Below are 19,670 nucleotides of genomic sequence, written 5' to 3' on the forward strand. Positions count from 1 at the left end.
CTCCTCGTATCTGCATTATATTGATGATCTGTTTTCACTCCGCATCAGTATTTTCATTTGTGTGATGAGGGCTAGTTCAGTCTGTGAGCCACTAGTTGGCACCATGGAGTCTTGCATTCTGTGTTAAAGGATTAGTAAACCAAAAAATGAAAATTCTCTAATCATGTACACACCCTCATGCCATCCCATATGTGTGTGACTTTCTTTCTTCTGCTGAACAAAAACGAAGACTCTGTAGGTCCATACAAAGTCAACAGGGTCCAAAACTTTGAAGCTCAAAAAGCACATAAAGGCAGCATAAAAGTAATCCATACGACTCCAATGGTTAAATCCATGTCTTCAGAAGTGTTATGATAGGTGTGGGTGAGAGACAGATCAACATTTAAGTCTTTTTTACTATAAATTTTCCTCTCTACCCAGTAGGTGGCGATATGCACAAAGAATACAAATTGCCCAAAACAAAAGAAAAAGAACTCTTAAGAGAAAAGAGCGCTTAGAAGGGCTGTTTGAAAGTGAAAATATATAGTAAAAAAAAAAGGACTTAAAAATGTAACTGTTTCTCACCCACACTTATCATATTTCTTCTGAAGACATGGATTTAACCACTGGAGACTATGGATTACATTTATGCTGCCTTTATATGCTTTTGAGCTTCAAAGTTTTGGACCCTTTTGACTTGCATTGTATAGACCTACAGACATGAAATATTCTTCTAAAAATCTTTGTTTGTGTTCAGCAGAAGAAAGAAAGTCTTGAAACCAGGCACAGCACTAGGAGTGGGCTTACCGGGCTTAAGCCCTGGATGTTTCAGGAAAACCCCTGAATGTTTTTGTAACCTTGTACTAATCACTGAGTTTTCATGTGTGCAATGAAGTAAAATCTTTTAGAACCATCATTCTGCTCGCTGCGCATCAAACAGCGTCTCCTTTTACGTTCATTCACTCCTGACAAGAACCTCCCATTCAGATAAGCAGCACTGATTGGGACCACGCAGCCATCATACCGCTCAGGAAGGAGACGCATTCTGTCTCCTAAAGATGAACGTAGTTTGGTGCAAAAAGTGCAAATCAATCTCAGAACAACAGCAAAGGACCTTGTAAAGGTGCTGGAAGAAACAGGTAGACAAGTATCTATGTCCACAGTAAAACAAGTCCTATATCGACATAACCTGAAAGGCTGCTCGGCAAGGAAGAAGCCACTGCTCCAAAACCACCATAAAAAAGCCAGACTACAGATTGCAAGTGCACATGGGGACAAAGATCTTACTTTTTGGAGAAATGTCCTCTGGTCTAATAAAACAAAACCTTAACTGTTTGGCCATAATGTCCATCATTATGTTTGGAGGAAAAAGGGTGAGGCTTGCAAGCCGAAGAACACCATCCCAACCGTGAAGCATGGGGGTGGCAGCATCATGTTGTGGGGGTGCTTTGCTGCAGGAGGGACTGGTGCACTTCACAAAATAGATGGCATCATGAGGAAGGAAAATTATGTGGATATATTGAAGCAACATCTCAAGACATCAGCCAGGAAGTTAAAGCTTGGTCGCAAATGGGTCTTCCAAAAGGACAATGACCCCAAGCATACCTCCAAAGTTGTGGCAAAATAGCTTAAGGACAACAAAGTCAAGGTATTAAGAGTGTCCATCACAAATCCCTGACCTCAATCTGATAGAAAATTTGTGGGCAGAACTGAAAAAGCGTGTGCGAGCAAGGAGGCCTACAAACCTGACTCAGTTACACCAGTTCTGTCTGGAGGAATGGGCCAAAATTCCAGCAACTAATTGTGAGAAGCTTGTAGAAGGCTACCCAAAACGTTGAATGGGGGCTGCCATGTTCGAATCACATGACCCGCCGAAATCTACTCCCTTAATCTCTGTAACCGTCCTGTTATTTGACACTTTCACTCATTGATTAAAGTAATCATGGCTGACTGTGAATATGAAATTTCTATAATGGCATCTGAAACCGAAAACTATTGATTTAAAATGATGCTGCATCCAAGCCGCTAGGTGTCAGTGTAAGTCCAAGATGATACAAAGACAAAAGTTACTGAGTACCCCTTTAAGTCATCACTAAGTAGTGTTCTCAAAGGCCCATGTCTGGCATTTTACATTGTCTTATTTTTAAAAGAAGATTGTGGAAAAAACACTTTCAAATGTTTATATATGTTCCAACATATCACCACAGTTAACTAAGTTCTGCCTTACAGTGATTTGCGAACACTTTCCTAATTGGTTTGAACTAATCTGAATGGGTAACTAAATAGGTAATTTCCTAATTTTAACTGAATCATTAAAAGAACTGGTTTCAATAAATTTCTTCATTTTCTTTGTTACTCAGACATGACTACCATGCTCAAGTCTGAGTAGCAAACCATCATTGTAAAATGTTTATTGTCTGATTGACATACCTAGAGACAAGCTAATGCCTAGATTTGAACCATTTGAACCAAATGGACTTGAGAAAAAAAAAAAAAAAAGAAAATCTGCAAATAATTGAAGAAACAACAGAAATATAACACTTTAGTAAGGGCTTAAAAATTATAAGAACAGGTCTTACTGGAGAGCCAGGATACCCTTGTTCTCCTTTATTTCCTGGAGGTCCGGCTTCGCCCTGTTACAGAAATAAAAGGATTTGTGATATCAGAAATCACAGGGACACAGGGACTATTTTCACAGTTTTACTATGTTTAAATCATGAAAAGAGAGCCAATGTCATTGGGCAAATTGTTGGTCAACTCACATCTAGACCAGGTTTCCCTGGAGGACCATCTGGTCCCCTTGGACCATAAGAGCCCTAAAGACAGAAAAAAAAAATGTTTTGCATCTATATTCATCTGTATGACAAAGAAAATGTCTCTAATGAATGTTAGCACTCTACAAATGCAATAAAAACTTTTGCCTGTTATGAAATAGTTTCTGACTATTTATCATGCGCTTTATGTATTAGCTATCTTTTTGGTCTTACCATGGGTCCAGGATCACCCACGTCTCCTGGGGCACCCTGGGCTCCTGTTGGCCCCTGAGCAACAGAGATAATAATAATTTAATAAGCATGCAAACATGACAGAAACTTCAAAGTGGTCAACAGGCCATTTGTTATAGTGGTCAAGTGTGTGACGCTAATTTTTTGTCCAGATCTGACTATTGCGCTTAAAAATCATAATATTCAAATAATACATTTGTAAACAGCACTGGGACATTTCACTTTTTTATCACTCATATTCTCAAACATATTATTCACTTTTTTTGATGAACCATTATAGTATAAAAGCAATATGAGACTTGCAATTGTGAAGAACAAAAATTCCAAAAGATCTACAGATGAAAAGATGCAACTGTACAAAATAATTATAGACACCCAGTTTATACAAAGTTTAAGTGCACTTACTGGTGAACCTGCTGGGCCTGGATGACCTCTTGCTCCTGCTTCACCCTGATCACAACAAACACATTCTATCATTGTGTAGTGGTTCTATAAGCCTTGGCATCAAAATATTTACTACAAAGTCATTACTGAATGTGGAAAAATCACTACCGGTGCTCCTGAGACCATCCCTGCCATTCCATGCTTTCCATTCTGGAATCCAGAGGCCATCTGAGATGCAAACTGACTCTGTAAAATATCAATGTAATTAATATCTGAACTGAAAACAGGGCACTCTTTGCTGCCACACCCTTTGTTGTAGATTTAAAGATCTACAGATCCATGCTATCTGAGTTTTCCCATAATAAATTCCAAATGGTGGGAAACTTATGATCGATTTCCCAAAGAATGATTTTGAACACACAGGCCACAAACTACTGACCAGAAGCAGTTGCACAATTTAATTCTTATAATGGTGTAAATGAGAGATTTTGGACAAGTTTTAGGGGTTTGTAAAAGTGTCTTGCGTGCTAAATGCCTACTAATTCTGCATTTCTGTTTTTGCGCTTTGTTGAAACAAATTAGAAATTATACATCATTAACATCTCTATATAATTTCTTGGAACATATTTGGTTCAAAATCATTTTTTCTACCATATGTGAACGGTCATTATGCTGTTGAATAATATAATAATATTCATTATATATTCAGATCAGAGAAACACATTTTTGAATTTTAATCTCTGATTAGGGATCTAACAAGAACAGGACACAATGGCACTAATAACAATCCTGGACAGGTAATATGACTCACCCCCGGCAGTGATGTGCCTAAAGGACCAGGCTCACCAGGTATGCCTGGGACACCTGGTTCCCCATCAAAACCAGGTGGACCTGAGACACCCTTAAAAAAAATTATCACGTTAGTTTTTAAATGATTTAGTCAACATTTTCCATATCTAGAATGTGCATTTAGATTAAACTTGATTAGCAATGAGCCATAATTTACATCCCATGATAAACAAGAAAGACGCTAATTGTACAGGACATATCTTTGATCTGTTTCTGTGATAATATTTCTGATGTGAAGCCATATATACAGTGCATTCAGAAAGTATTCAGACCCCTTTATTTTTTCACATTTTGTTATGTTACAGCCTTATGCTAAAATGCTTTAAAAAAGATATATTTTTTTTCATATTGAATCTACCCGTCAGGATCCTGTCACCTATGTCAGTTAGGTTTATTGTGGTGACAGAATCCTGACATGTATGTTCTATGTCTCTGTGTGAGTGCACAGCTTTGGTTGTTTTCTTTGCTGTGTGCTCATCTGTCTAGTCTGCGTTTCATGTTCAGAGCATGGTGTCTGGATCCTGACTATTCTGTCTGGTTCAGTCTTGTTTCTAAGTCAAAATCTGGACACTCATGCTCTATGTCTTGTCTTTGTGAGCGCATGGCTTCGTGTTTGGTTTCGGCTCTCTTGCCATGCGCTCTTGTCTGGTCTTGTCTTTTTGTTTGAGCACATGGCTGATGATGGCTTAGTTGCCATGTGCTTTATTGTCTTGTCTTTGTATTTGTTTGAGCACATGGCCAGTGTCATGTGGTCTTCCTGTCCAGTCAAGACAACCATGTGCTCAGTTTTTTGTGAGCACATGGTTCTTGTTAAGTAGTTTGTCATATGCTCTCCTGTCTCTCATCCTGACCCCGCCCCCTTTTTACCTCATTATTAGTTAATTTGCTTCACCTGCTTTCCTTATTACCCTCCTCGTTTTCTTTCCTATTTAACCCCATTGTGTTTTTTGTCTTGTGCCATTTCGTTGTGGTTTATCACCCTGTTAGGGTCTCCTGTGTCAGTTCCTGTCTTGCCCTGTCATGTCTGTTCCAGCCTGGAGCACTGAACCCAGTCTGTTCTGCAGCGTTCTGCCCTGGACCCTTGAGAGTTTTCCCTTTTGGGGTAATTTTTGTTTGTTTTGTTTATTTTTTGAGTATTAAATAAAAGCTCATTCTTCTCACTTTGTATGAGTCCTTCTACCATTCCTGACAACCCCATAATGACAAAGCAAAAACCAGATATTTGATAAATTTGCACATTTATTAAAAAGAAAAAATATCACATTGACATAAGTATTCAGACCCTTAACTCAGTAATTAGTTGAAGTACCTTTGGCAGCGATTACAGCCTTGAGTCTTTTGGGGTATGATGCGACAAGCTTTGCACACCTGGATTTGGGGATTTTCTGCCATTCTTCTCTTCAGATCCTCTCAAGCTCTGTCAGGTTGGATGGGGACTGCCAGTGGACAGCCATTTTCAGGTTTCTCCAGAGCTGTTTGATTGGGTTCAAGTCGATAAGGCTCTAGCTGGGCCACTCAATAACATTCATAGAGTTGTTCCTAAGCCACTCTTGTGTTGTCTTGGCTGTGTGCTTAGGGTCATTATCCTGTTGGAAGGTGAACTTTCGGCCCAGTCTGAGGTCCTAAGTGCTCTGGACCAGGTTTTCATTAAGGATATCTCTGTATTTTGCTGCATTCAGCTTTCCTTCAACCCTGACCAGTTTTCCATTCCCTGCCACTGAAAAACACCCCCACAGCATGATGCTACCACCACCATGCTTCACCGTTGGGATGGTTTTGCACAGGTGATGAGCGGTGCCTGGTTTTCCTCCAGACATGACGCTTGGAATTGAGGCCAAACAGTTCAATCTTCATTTCATCAGACCAGAGAATCTTGTTTCTCACAGTCTGAGAGTCATTTAGGTGCTTTTTTATGTGTCTTGCACTGAGGAGAGGCTTGCCATAAAGCCCAGATCGGTGGAGTGTTGTAGTAATGGTTGTCCTTCTGCAAGTTTCTCCCATCTCAACACATGATCTCTGGAGCTCAACCAGAGTGACCATCGGGTTCTTGGTCACCTGTCTTACCAAGGCCCTTCTCCCCCGACTGCTCAGTTTGGCCAGCTCTAGGAAGAGTCCTGGTTGTTCCAAACTTCTTCCATTTAAGAATTATGGAGGCCAATGTGCTCTTGGGAACCTTCAATCCAGCCTACATTTTTTGTAGCTTCCCCAGATCTGTGCCTCGACACAATTCTGCCTCTGAGCTTTGCAGGCAGTTCCTTTGACCTCATGGCTTGGTTTTGCTTTGATATGCATTTTCAGCTGTGAGACCTTATATAGACAGGTGTGTGTCTTTCCAAATCATGTCCAATCAGTTGAATTTGCCACAGGTGGCCTCCAATGAAATTGTAGAATCATCTCAAAGATGATCTAGAGATATGGGATGCTGAGCTAAATTTCAAGTGTCATAGCAAAGGGTCTGAATACTTACATCAATGTGATATTTTAGTTTTTTCTTTTAAAGAATTTTGCAAAGTTATCAAAAATCAGTTTTTTGCTTGGTCATTATGGGGTATGGAGTGTAGACTGATGTGAAAAAAAAAATCATTTAAAGCATTTTAGCATAAGGCTGCAACATAACTAAATTTGAAAAAAATGAAGGGATCTGAATACTTTCTGAATGCACTGTGTGATATATATATATATATATATATATATATATATATATATATATATATATATATATATATATACACACACAAATCAGACATATCATAACATATATATAACATATATACAAATATTTAAAGTATATACAGTAGATAGATAAATAGATAATGGATTCTGGCAGAAGGTACATGTTGGTGAATCTTCTCCTAATATTAAAATCTTGTGTGTCATCCTGGAGTGACCTATTTGACAGCGGGTGTAGACAACCTGGTCCCAGCGGTTTGAAAACAGAGAGAAGCTTCTTTTGCCAACAATAGGGCTGATTTCATGGAGTTTGTTCATGGTGCATTGATCCCACTCAATTTGCCATTTGTTGTTAATATACAAATTTATTATGGGTTTTAGGTCAGTGGGAGGTATTGGACACTTTTTGAGATCCACTGATAATGCCTCTTTAGCAGCAGTGTCTGCTTCCTCATTTCCTGGGATTCCACAGTGTCCAGGTACCCAGCAGAAGCAGATATTAACATTTTGGGCCTCCAGAGCCAGCAGTTTGCATAGAATCTTTACAAGCGTTGGGTGATAATTTTTTAGAGATGACATTGCTTGAAGACATGATTTTGAATCTGTAATTATCAGAAAGTTTCTCTGTTGTATAGACTTTATGAAGTCCAGTGCTAAGATGATAGCGTTTGCCTCTGCTGTAAAAACTGATCTGTGATTGGGGATGGATATTCCTTTTTTTTTTTTTTTTTTGGTGGTTGATCACAAATGCAGATGATACATGGTCCTCAAATTTTGATTCATCTGTATATATAGGGGTATGTGATGGAAATATTTCTCTAATGTAGAGGAGTTGTTGTTGAAAGTCTAAGGTTTAAAGTCTAAGGCTGTTGTTATGTCTAAGTTTATTTTTGGTTTTTTAAAGTTCTAGGGGGGATTTTACAGAAGTGTATCTGTTCCAGTATGCTCAGATCTACTTTGAGATTTTGTAAATGTGGTTTGATCCATAGACTAAAAGGTCGGATATGTCTTGGTTTTTGTTCGTATAGGCTTGAAGAAGGGGTTGAGAAAACAGGATGGTAAGCTGGGTTTTCTTTGTTGGTCTTCAGCTTTGTTGTATATTGTAGGGCTAGTTTGAGGCATCTGTTCTCCAGAGAAAGTTAATTTGCTTCTACATACAAACTCTGAGTTGGTGATGTTCTAAAGGCCTCTAATGCCAGACGTATGCCCTGATGATATACTGTGTCCAAGAGACGGATATACGATTTCCTGGCTGATCCATACACTATACTTCCATAATCCAGGCGTGATCGAATTAGTGTTCTGTAGAGATTTAAAAGAACTGATCTTTCTGTACCCCATTTTGTTTTAGCTTGAACCTTTAAAATGTTCATGGGTTTAAGACATTTATCTTTTAAAATCTTTATGTAAGGGATAAAACTCAGTTTGCTGTCAAGAGTTATTCCAAGGAATTTGGTTTCCTTAACAACTCTGATGTGTTCACAATCCATGAATATCTCTGGGTCAAGATGGAGAGAGCGTAGCTGGCAAAAATGCATACAAACAGTTTTAGTCTTTGAAAACTTAAAACCATTTGATACTGACCAGGACTGCATTCTGTTAATTGTCAGCTGGATTTTCTGTTCAATGTTATTCATGGATTTGCCTCTGTAGCAAATACCAATGTCATCCACATAAAGACTGCATTGGATATCCAACCCAATGGCTTTTGCAATGCTGTTGATTTTGATACTAAAAAGGGTAACTGATAAAATGCTTCCTTGTGGTACTCCTAGCTCTTGTTTATGTGTGTCAGATAGGGTATTACCTACTCTGACTTTAAAATGTCTGTTTGATAAAAAATTAGCAAAAAAAATGGGTAAGTGTCCTCTAAAGCCAAGTTGATATAAATCCTTTAAAATACCGAACTTTCAAGTGGTTTCATAAGCTTTCTCCAAGTCAAAAAAGACTTCTTTTCTGATGAAAGCATCTCGTACGTAGCTTTCAAGACTGATGAGGTGATCTACAGTGCTTCTTCCTTTTCTGAAGCCACACTGAACTTTACTTATGAGATGTTGTGATTCCAGGATCCATACTAGACGTTCATTAACCATTCTCTCCATGGTTTTGCATACGCAACTTGTCAGGGCTATTGGGCATAGTTGTTAGGGTCATTATGATCTTTTCCTGCTTTTCGGATGGGAATGATTATCGCTTCTTTCCAAGAGAGTGGAATATTTCCTGATATCCAAATAGAGTTAAAAAGTTTTAACAGTAGAGACAGGCAAATTTTTTAAAAACTGATAGTGAATATCAGCTGGTCCAACTGCTCTGTTTATAGCTTGTGTCAATTCTTCCATTGTAAACAGTTGATTATAGGGTTCCTTAGTAATAGATGAAAAATTGATACCTTTCTTCTCGTCCTGTGCTAGGAAAACTTGGAAGGCATGAAGGCAATTTTCAATGGAGGAGTTCTTTTCAAAAGTTTCTGCTAGGGTATTTGCAATCTCTTGTTTTGAAGTTAGAATACAGTCTTGATATTTGATGTGCTGAATTTGAGCTCCATCATTCCTGCCCTTCATCCTTCAAATCAAATTCCAGACCTTTTTTGTTGAGGTACTTGATGTCAGACCAGATATAAATTGTCTCCAACTTTTCCTTTTAGCTTCATTTATTATTCTTCGAGCTTGTGCCCTACTTATTTTAACCTTAACAAGATTTTCATTTGTTGGCCTTCTGAAGAATAATCTTTCAGCTTTCTTCCATTCTTTTATTGCTGTCTTGCATTTATCATCAAACCATGGTGATAGATAGATAGTATATGTGAAAAGTTATGTCTTAACTTACTCGTCTTCCTTTGCTCCCTGGATATCCTGGTCGGCCATCTGCTCCTGGGGGACCCTGTATGAAATGGCATAAAAGGAAGTGAAGACCACTTTGAATAGTATTGTGAATTTTTTTGTGTGTGTGTGTTTGTGGTACGCAAAGCATTATTTTATCACCATTGGTCCTGGGCGTCCAGGTACTCCCACAATCTGTACAAACAAATACACACATTTAAAATACTGAACTAGTATTACTTCGTATAAAGCAAGATTAACACTACCGTTTTATTTATATCTTATATCTGGTATGTGATACTGCATGAAAAATAGACAGCAGCATTAAACTCACATAAGGAATGTCACCTGGTTCACCTTTCTGGCCCTGAAAACACACACACACACACATACACACACACACACACACACACACACATAGGCCTATTCAAAACTACTTCATTAATAAATCTACTGATTTCTGATTAACATATTATTAAACAAATGTTAAACAATATGCCTGAATTTTAAAGGAAGTCACATACCTTAAATGCAATTGTTTCTGAAAATTAAAAGACACAAAAGATATCAAAAATATAATTGAATGTAATTCAACAGATTACATTTAATATGCATAATTCATGTTAGATCATAAAAATAAAAAATAATAAATAAACTAAGTAAACTTTGCTAATCACATTTTAAATAAGAGTTTTTTTAATAACTGATATGATAAACTTGACTCTTTCCCTCTTCATCCACATTAATTCACTTTCTGAATCCTGATTCTGACAAATTCACGCCTGCCCTCTGCCGTCCACTGCGGGAATTACTCACTGATCTTTCCATGTGCACTGGCAAAGGTTTGACACACTGGGCAGCAATCTCCCTCTGGGATCATGAATTCTTCGCATCCTTTTAGTTCTTCACAGCGGATCTCCTCACAGATCACCTTACCATTATCACATACACACAGCCTGCATGGCTCTGGCTTCCAGATCTCATTATCCGAATAAGTCTGCTCACCCTCTTTACAACTTTTCGTATCCTCTGTTCAAAGATGAAAAAGAAAACCGACAAACATATCTTATAATATTACCTATATAATATTATCTTCACAAGATGCACAAAAACAAGATTATCCCATCAAAACATTCAAAATGTCAAGTTAAAATGCACCATTTATTTATTTAGAAGTGTATAAGGCAGAAGCAAGTTTCAGCCTTCACAATTCTTTCCCAGTTGAAATGGTTTATTTGTTTGTGTTTTTCTATAATGTTTACTTTCTCCATCAAATTTAGATTATTGTGAATTCAAAGGAGCCAGTTTCTAGAAGGCTATTGTAACTTGTTCTTTTTGTGGTCAGATTGATTTTTGTCCAGTTTATTTTCTTCACTGGCTAAACAGAAGCGCACTGTCTACCGAGTCAGTCTTTACTCAGCAAAGGGGCCAGTAGAGGTCAGTCTCTAGAGCCAGGGAACTTGGTTCTTGTTCACAGTAAAAATCATAGTTTCATTTAAATTTGTTTTTTAATCCTTAGATGCCATTCTGGTCTTCTACTGCCAGGGCTGCGGCAGAAAATTGTCTGGAAGAAAATAACATCCTTTGGATGCTTACTGCTTCATATTCTCCCTCGGTGAGGTTAACACTGTGTGTGGAATGGCAGACTCTATTACTTGACACTGACATATATCACAATTATTCACAGACATGTCTGAAAGTAAGCTGTCAGCAAACAGCCCTTACAAAATGTACCATGGTAACCATTATTCCCACCAAAACACTATAGTTTACAAAAGTTATTGTGTCTACATAAAACTAGGAATTTGGTATTGACCACTGTCATGAATCAATCAATCAATCATACCCCTTCTGTCGTTATTTGGACAAACCAAGTGGTCAAAGTTTGGCTAGCAAGGGCAGTAAGCCTGTAACTACACCATCATGGGGGTAAAAAGCATCTTTCTCCATTGACAGCCATTGAAGAGTAGTATATACATACCATATGTCCTGAATTACATTTTTGCAAGCAACATATAAATGTGAACTATTTCATTTTACTGTGGTAGATGTTTTGCCAGTGACTATTGAAGGGATATTTCACATAAAAATCTGTCATCATTTACTCATGTTCATATTGTTCCAAATCTGTATGATTTTCTTTTCAAAAGGATAGGGATAGTTCACCCAAAAAACCATTTACTCACCCTCATGCCAGCCCAGATGTGTTTGACTTACTTTCTGCTGCAGAACACAAACAAAGAATATCTCAGCTCTGTAGGTCCATTGGTTTTGAGTGAGAACAGAACAAAATATAACTCCTTTTTCACTATAAATCTGGACATCAGCAGTCTCTTTGGTGATCATAATTTCAAGCTCGATTACACTTCCTAGAGCCATCTAGTGCTCTGCGCATGTGTCAAGCACTAGGAAGTTTAATCGAGCTTGAAATCTTGATCACTTCTAAATTCTTCTAAAAATCTTAATTTGGGTTTAGCAGACGAGAGAAAGCCATGCCTTCCACATTTGAGATGGCATGAGGGTGAGTAAATGAGAGAATTTTTATTTTTGGGTGAACTATTACTTTAAGGCATGATATACACTCACTGAGCACTTTATTATCTGTACACCTACTTATTCATGCATTATCTAATCAGCCAATCGTGTGGCAGCAATGCAATGCATAAAATCATTCAGATAAGGGTCAGGAGCTATAGTTAATGTTCACATCAACCATCAGAATGCGGAAAAAATGTGATCTCAGTGATTTCGAATGATTTTGAAGCTCCAAAAGGACATAAAGGCAGCATTATAGTAATACATTCAACTCCAGTGGTTAAATCCATATCTTCAGAAGTGATAAGATATGTGTGGGTGAGAAGCAGATCAATATTTTAGTCCTTTTTACAATCAGGCTGTGTCTCGTTTGGAAGGATGCGTCCTCCGGAGGTCGCATTTGTCAGCTGCATACATCATTGAGGCTGTCTCGTTTCAGAAAAGCGAGTAGGTCACTTCGAATGCAGCCTTCAAATGCGACCTTCTTTCATGGGAATTCGGAGGATGCATGAGGTGTATCCTTCGTGGGCACTCATAACCCACAATTCTTTGCTTCAACGGAAATGTCTAAAAAAATAACGTCAATTTGCCCGCAAATATGATGTTCAAACGCAAGGAATGTTAATTCCCAAGTTGAAGTACCTCAGTAGTTGGGTGCAGAGTATATAATATGTATAATTATATTAATATATAATTAAAATAAAGTATTAGACTAAAAGTACACCTGTAAAATCTATTTTCTTTTCTCTTTACATCATTATAACTCTCCTAAAATTTACCTCATACATTCCCTTCTAAAGGGACATTGTTCCCTTCTCACTCAAAGTGCTGGCACTTGTTAAAGAGTGGCGTGCTGTCATAGCAACCATGTTAAGTTCCGTTTCCGTTTGTCCTACGAAGGCCGTCTCGTTTAAACGAGTCTTGTTTAAAGGAGGACACTCGGTATACTGCAGCCTTCAAAGGACGCGACCTCTGGAGGACGCATCCTTCCAAATGAGACACAACCTCAATCTCCACCTTCACTTTCACATTCTTTTTCTTTTGTTTTTTTGGTGATTTGCATTCTTTGTGCATATTGCCACCTACTGGGCAGGAAGGAAAATCTATGGTAAAAATGGACTTAAATATTGATTTGATTCTCACCCACACATATCATATCGCTTCTGAAGATATGGATTTAACCACTGGAGTCATATGAACTACTTTTATGCTGTCTTTATGTGCATTTTGGAGATTCAAAATGTTGGTACCCATTCACTTCCATTGTGAGGACCTACAGAGCTGAAGCATTCTTTTAAAAATCTTCATTTGTAACACTGTTTGTATATTAAGGTGGGAGGGTGAGTAAAGGATGTCAGAAATGTAAATAATTGGGTGAGCTATTATATATTAACATTGCTCCTACAGCACTTGCTCTTATTATTTATTCTACTTTTGGATGTTTTACAAGTATACAGGCATTATTAAAAGCTTTACGTATTTATGTAACAGAAAATAACAATGTAGTCCTAGTTACAAAAAAGTTCATTCAGATTATTTTTTTAAACTTTTCATTATTCAGCAAAAAAAAAAAGTGAAAACTGAAAGAATGCATTGCATTGTGTTTTTTTAAATCAAACTTTTTTTGTTGAAAAAGATGCAGTTAATCTTTTAAAAGCATTTTTTTAATAAAAACTTGAAACTTTGACAACATGTTCAGAGTGACTGGCATTTATGGCTCAGGTGATTGGCTCAAAAATACCTGTCTCCGGAACTTAGTGCACACAAGCAAAGCATACGCCAACCGAGCAACTGCCATTAAGACCATGTTTTCTGATTGACTAACACGTGGGTTGTGGTATTTTTATTTTTTATTTTTATTTTTTATTTTTTTGGTTTACAGAGCTTGTTATATAAAGACAAGTGAGATCTTTTAAGTAATATCTTTTAAAGTTGCACTCAGTAGTTTGTTCCTCAATTAAAACTCCTAAAGACATGAATTGTAATTTTGCAATATATGCTGAAAATCATGACCACAGAATCTCTATAGATCCTTCAAATTCCGAGGTCCATATGGTGGACTCTCCTCTTCAGTTTACATCACAGGTTTTCTATGGGATTCAGGTCAGGAGACTGGGATGGCCATGGTAGAACCTTGATTTTGTGATCAGTGAACCATTAATCTCAGTAACCGTCCTGTTACAGTGGTGGCCAAAAATATTGGCCCCCTTGATAAATATGTCTTTATTGTTTATCCTTTTGATCTTTCATTCAAAATATTCACAAAAATATATCTTCTAATGGATATCAAACAATTGCAAACACAACACAAGTTTTATCAAAAAACAAGTATTTTTGTCAAATATATGTGTTGCACAATTATTGGCACCCTTTTATTCAATAATTTGTGCTACCCCCCTTTGACAAGATAACAGCTCTGAGTCTTCTCCTATAATGCATAATGAGGTTGGAGAACACATGGCAAGGGATCTGAGACCATTCCTCCATACAGAATCTCTTCAGATCCTTCAAATTCTGAAGTCATGTAGGTAACATAACTATAAATCAAAGTATCAGGTAGTAGGCTATATTTTAAACTCTCTGAGAGCTAGACCAAGGTCACCATTCATACCACTCTATTTGCCCTCATTAAACTGTTGATCGCATCATATGCCACACCCTATCATTGAGGTCTGCAGCTGGAGACCTTCAGCCATTTTTCTCTCAGCCCTATAATGCCCCCATTCCTGTTCCACTTCAAGGCATCATCCTTCAAAAGATGAACGCCAGATGATGGGGCTTCTTCCTATCTGTCGAATTTACTTCTTTGTTTGAGCAGCTTGAAACCTTCATTTCTTTCTGTTACAGAGGATTATTTCTATTTTATAAAAACAGTGGAAGTATTTAGCATGTGCAAACTAGGTAAATAAATCTAACATAGTAGAAAGTGTCTGTGTTGAGTTTGTCTGTGGCTGTGAGAGACAGTTCCAGACAGGGATAACTCTTGATTAGACACTGTAGCATGACAGAGATGACAGTAAAATTCTTATCCTGAGGGTTGTCATTATGTGATAATGTGTATGACGGTATGAAAGGTCTTTAATGCTGTTTTAAATGCTTTAATCTATGTACATAGGAGTCCAGACAGCATTATGGAAGGTAAGTATTATTTAAAAAAAACATTTGTTGGCCCTTCTCTTATCAAAGTTTTGTGACAGCTGTAATTGTTTCAGCAAAGCCCCAAATTATGTCATACAGACATTCCAAGTAATTAAGAAGACTGAGTGGAATTCCCGTGCACTTTGCTTTCCAAAATTCTGAAAGCTAAGTGATAAAAATACATATGTTAAAATTTGCAATGTGTAAAATTACTTCTTTGACATATTAATAACAAACATTTTACTGATAATTAATAATTAATCATTAAAATGAGGACATGAAAACTGAATGAATAATTTGTTTGCTAATAATTAATAAATGAATAGCTGATAATTTGCAGTAGTTAATCATAGATTGCAATTTGTAAATGAACGTTTGGAACATGATGGCCAAACCAGGACATTACATAGCAACAGCTAACAGTCCTCATCTTGAATGTATTCGAAGCAGGGACTAAAAACGGTTCAAGGAACGAAAACGTAAACCGAAAACAAACGGAAGTTTTTGCCGAATGTAAACGTAAACAAGTACAAAGTCCCTTTCAATTGTTTCAGAGTGAAAACATTATTTTTAAATGCTGGTAACCAGTTAATATCCGGTTAATTTCGTTCCAATAATTTTTTCATGAAATCAAAGTCTAAATGGTTTATCACAGTAAATTTTCGGAATTACACCACTTCCTGTTGCCCAAAAAATGGGGCTTTACTCTTTTTAGTAGAACATAATAATCACGTGCTTTGATCCTGATGGAAATTGCTGCAACACACATTTCTTTGCTTAAATGCATGTTATAGATATAGTCTTCCATGGTGGCTCAGTGGGTAGCACTGTTGCCTCATGGCAAGATGGTTCTGGGTTTGAGTCCAGGCTCAATAAGGCCTTTCTGTGTGGATTTTGCATGTTCTCCCTGTGTTCACATGGGTTTCCTCCAGGTTCTCCAGTTTCCCCCACATGTCCAAAAACATGCAAGTTAATTGAATTGGAGACTCTAAAATTGCCCCATAGTTGTGAGTGAGAGTCCCCCAGCCACTGGAGGTTGCATCAGGAAGAGCATCCAGCATAAAACTTGTGCCAAGTCAAATATGCAGATCACAGATGGTCTGCTGTGGTGACCCCTAATGGGAGCAGCTGGAATATGAAGCCTTCCAAGACACGCTGAAGACCTTTTTGGCAACTATAAATAATTACTACATATACATGCACGAGTACATTTCAAACATGCAGTCTGTGCGTGTATGCAAAAGAGAAAGATTTAGGCTGTTAAGTGATTTTAGATGGCTAAATTTGAAATATTTTTGGGGATATATTTACATTTTGCAAAATAAAAAACATTATTTTATATAGGCTACTGTATACATTGCTTGTTATGATTTCTATGCTGATTATTCCCCCACATGCGGAAAAAAAAATTGCTTATATTTTTGCTTATTTTGGTTGAGGCAAGTCCCTTATTTTGAGCTTGTTTTTCCAGACTAGGTCGCTTTTGTTTTTCTTGCGAGATCTGGCTACACTGCAACTAGTATATCACCCACCCTTACAACCGAGTAATTTAAAAAAGAATGTTATTATCCATTATCCAACAAAAATAATGGAACAAACCGAAATGAAAAAACATTTAGTTTTTAGTCCCTGATTTGAATTAGGCGATAGATAGTAATCCATCATCAGTGATCTGTCAACAATAAAAAATTCCTGCAACCATGTTGAAAACCTAAAACACATCTAAATTTGCAGCTTTCTGTATTGACTGTAAGGCACTGAAGCAGTGAAACTACTAACAGCAGCACCTGTTGCTATTCAGCTCTATGAAACTGGCCTTTTTTAAAGCACGATTTTGAAAAGACAGTAAGTACCAATTTAGTGGAAGAGCAGATGTTATTTTGGGAAAACCACAGCAGCCTCTATTATAGGCTGTGCTTAACTCTAGCCTGTGGGCAACTTTTATTTCTGTCAAAGCAAAAAGGCACACCCTCTGTCCAAAGTTTTTACTATATACTCAGAGACATGTATAGAATGGACTTTGTAGGCTATATTTTGTATAAAGACCCTGTGATTGACATATCATCTTCCCCTTATTAAAACAGTACAAGCTGGCTCTCAAGACATGTTTCCATATGGGATAATAACTATGAGAAGGTCACACACATTGTTTTATGTATATCAGACCAGACCGATGTGATGTAGATATAGACTGTAGATTAGACTCAAAGGGCTGAAGTGTGGCAGCATGAATTCACCATGCAAAATTCTAGGATTCTAGATAATTCTAGATTTTAAAGCAAGGCTCAATCAATTCTTATTGGGCTTCTCAACAATATTAAACAATTAAACTCTGTTTTAATGGGATTAATCTAAAACGAATGTGAAAATAGCATAGCTGATTTTCAGGCAAATGCATCTGTCGCATGATAGGGTGTGCCTAGCATTCTCCCTTGGGAAGTGTTTGACCACAATTGGTGGCCTGCTTTGGTCCATGAAAACCTCACATCTTTACACGCAAGGCCATGAAATTCTCCAATTCAAATAGAGCTGGCAAAGCAGATTCGGACAATTGAGCTTGCCAGTTGATGAAATCAGGAATGTATTCATGCATTAAAAATCAACCTTAAGTTTTGATGCTATTCAACTAAAACATATTATTACATATTATACATTAGTACTTATTAACTGCATTAACTTCCTACAGAAATATCTAGACTTTTCTGTCACCACAAATCTTTTTTTTTGTTTGTTTTTTTGTTCTAATAGCAGTTTGTGATAGACTGCATCGACATCCAATATTATTGATCCTAATTAATACTTAAATCATTTACATAACTTACATATTCCCAGCAAAATGCAAGTTTAAGAATTCTGTCAGGAGTCATTATTTGTATTATTATTTCATGCAGATGAACCACTTCATGACAATTTCATGAAGAGTTTTCAATTTCAATTTTTCATTTTATTTGAACCAATGTCAGCTGATACTTGGGAAATCAATAAAAAAAATGTATGTCCTTAAAAAGCCCTTTTCCCAGTTGTAACAATACCCTATATAGTAACTCTGAAAAAAATCTTAGCCAAAAAATGTGCTTTATGTGGTACCATTTAAATTATTGTTTTGTTGTTGATGTTGTTGTTGTTTTGTTTTTTTGTTGTTTTTTTTTCAAGTTGAAAATGATTTAACATCACTGAATCAGTCTGAATATATTAGGTTACAACAACACATTTTTTTAAGGGTTATATATAAAAAAGTATAGCTCCTTAAGGTCACAATTGTAGTTTGTTGCAACTTGCTGCTTGTTCACCCAGCTCCTTCTGCAAATATTGTAGTGAAAGAGGGCTCAGACAATTGTATGCTGGTGCAGAATTATTCAGGTGTGAACCAAGTTCAACTAAAGCATAACTTAGCCTATTTAATCTTTTTCAAGCTGTTCCTACATCTAGTTCCCATGTATTAGAATATCATAATACTCGACATACAGGTCATCAGTGATGAAGACCTGTTCTGTCAGTTTAGTGAAACGTGAGGCAGGTTACTCACCGGTCTTGAAGTTCTGGCACGTAATCAATAACACCTGTGTTACAGCGATCGCCAGCCATATAGATATCCTGAGGTGATGAATTGCCGTCATTTTCAAAAGAGGGGGCGCGGGCCTTGCCCGTGCCTAGCAGAGGAGGTAGTGAATGGAAAATCAGTTTTACCATGCGCTCTCAGAGATGCCCACTTTATCCGAGAGCGCAGCTGCCAGCCTCCGCGCAGACGCTCGCAGTTTGAAAATTTAAGACTGCGCGTGTACCCCCGCCCTGTGGTTCTTTCTTCCAGCCTCTCATCTGGAGCTAAAATAACTCTATCGAGTCCTCTCTAACGTGATGCACGCTTATGAAGAGCATGAAATAGAATGTATCATGTATCACTATCAGAACACAAAGCCCACGAGCATGACGCAGATGACCACAGGCTTTTAATTAAAGGAAAACTGTAATGATTTTACCAGTCAGCGCAAGTGAAATCGCATGGTTTATTATATATCTTAGACGCGTAGAACAGCCCAGTGAACATTATCTAATGGGTCATGTGCCTGGTCATTTGTTGATGTATAGAGTAGCCTTGAAGAATTAAAAAAAAAAATGTATATATATATATATATTAACATTTCCACTGATATTTCCCAGGAACAAAAGGCTTACAGCAAAAATGGAAAAGGTAACATACAAAAAAACAAAACAAAAACAAAACGTTGTTTTGGGCTAAAATAAATTATAATTAGTGAATTGTCGCATTTAACATTTTCGAGGCAAGAACATT

General features: G+C 37.3%; 1 protein-coding gene across 1 annotated transcript in view; it reads right to left on the minus strand.

Annotated features, from left to right (window-relative positions):
• Positions 1–19,230, minus strand: part of col5a2b (collagen, type V, alpha 2b) — a 52,685-nt gene extending 33,455 nt beyond the window's left edge. Inside the window, exons 1-12 of the mRNA XM_051706215.1 lie at positions 18,906–19,230; positions 10,523–10,735; positions 10,231–10,247; positions 10,041–10,073; positions 9,869–9,901; positions 9,714–9,767; positions 4,180–4,269; positions 3,537–3,614; positions 3,390–3,434; positions 2,967–3,020; positions 2,742–2,795; positions 2,559–2,612 (exon numbers count right to left, since the gene is read on the minus strand). Of these exons, the coding sequence (XP_051562175.1) occupies positions 2,559–2,612; positions 2,742–2,795; positions 2,967–3,020; positions 3,390–3,434; positions 3,537–3,614; positions 4,180–4,269; positions 9,714–9,767; positions 9,869–9,901; positions 10,041–10,073; positions 10,231–10,247; positions 10,523–10,735; positions 18,906–18,996 (816 nt within the window). The 5' untranslated portion in view covers positions 18,997–19,230. The remainder of the gene's footprint in view (positions 1–2,558; positions 2,613–2,741; positions 2,796–2,966; positions 3,021–3,389; positions 3,435–3,536; positions 3,615–4,179; positions 4,270–9,713; positions 9,768–9,868; positions 9,902–10,040; positions 10,074–10,230; positions 10,248–10,522; positions 10,736–18,905) is intronic.
• Between the last annotated feature and the right edge of the window lie 440 nt (positions 19,231–19,670).

This window comes from Myxocyprinus asiaticus, chromosome 9 (assembly GCF_019703515.2).
Source record: "Myxocyprinus asiaticus isolate MX2 ecotype Aquarium Trade chromosome 9, UBuf_Myxa_2, whole genome shotgun sequence".
In the NCBI taxonomy this organism is placed as follows: domain Eukaryota; kingdom Metazoa; phylum Chordata; class Actinopteri; order Cypriniformes; family Catostomidae; genus Myxocyprinus; species Myxocyprinus asiaticus.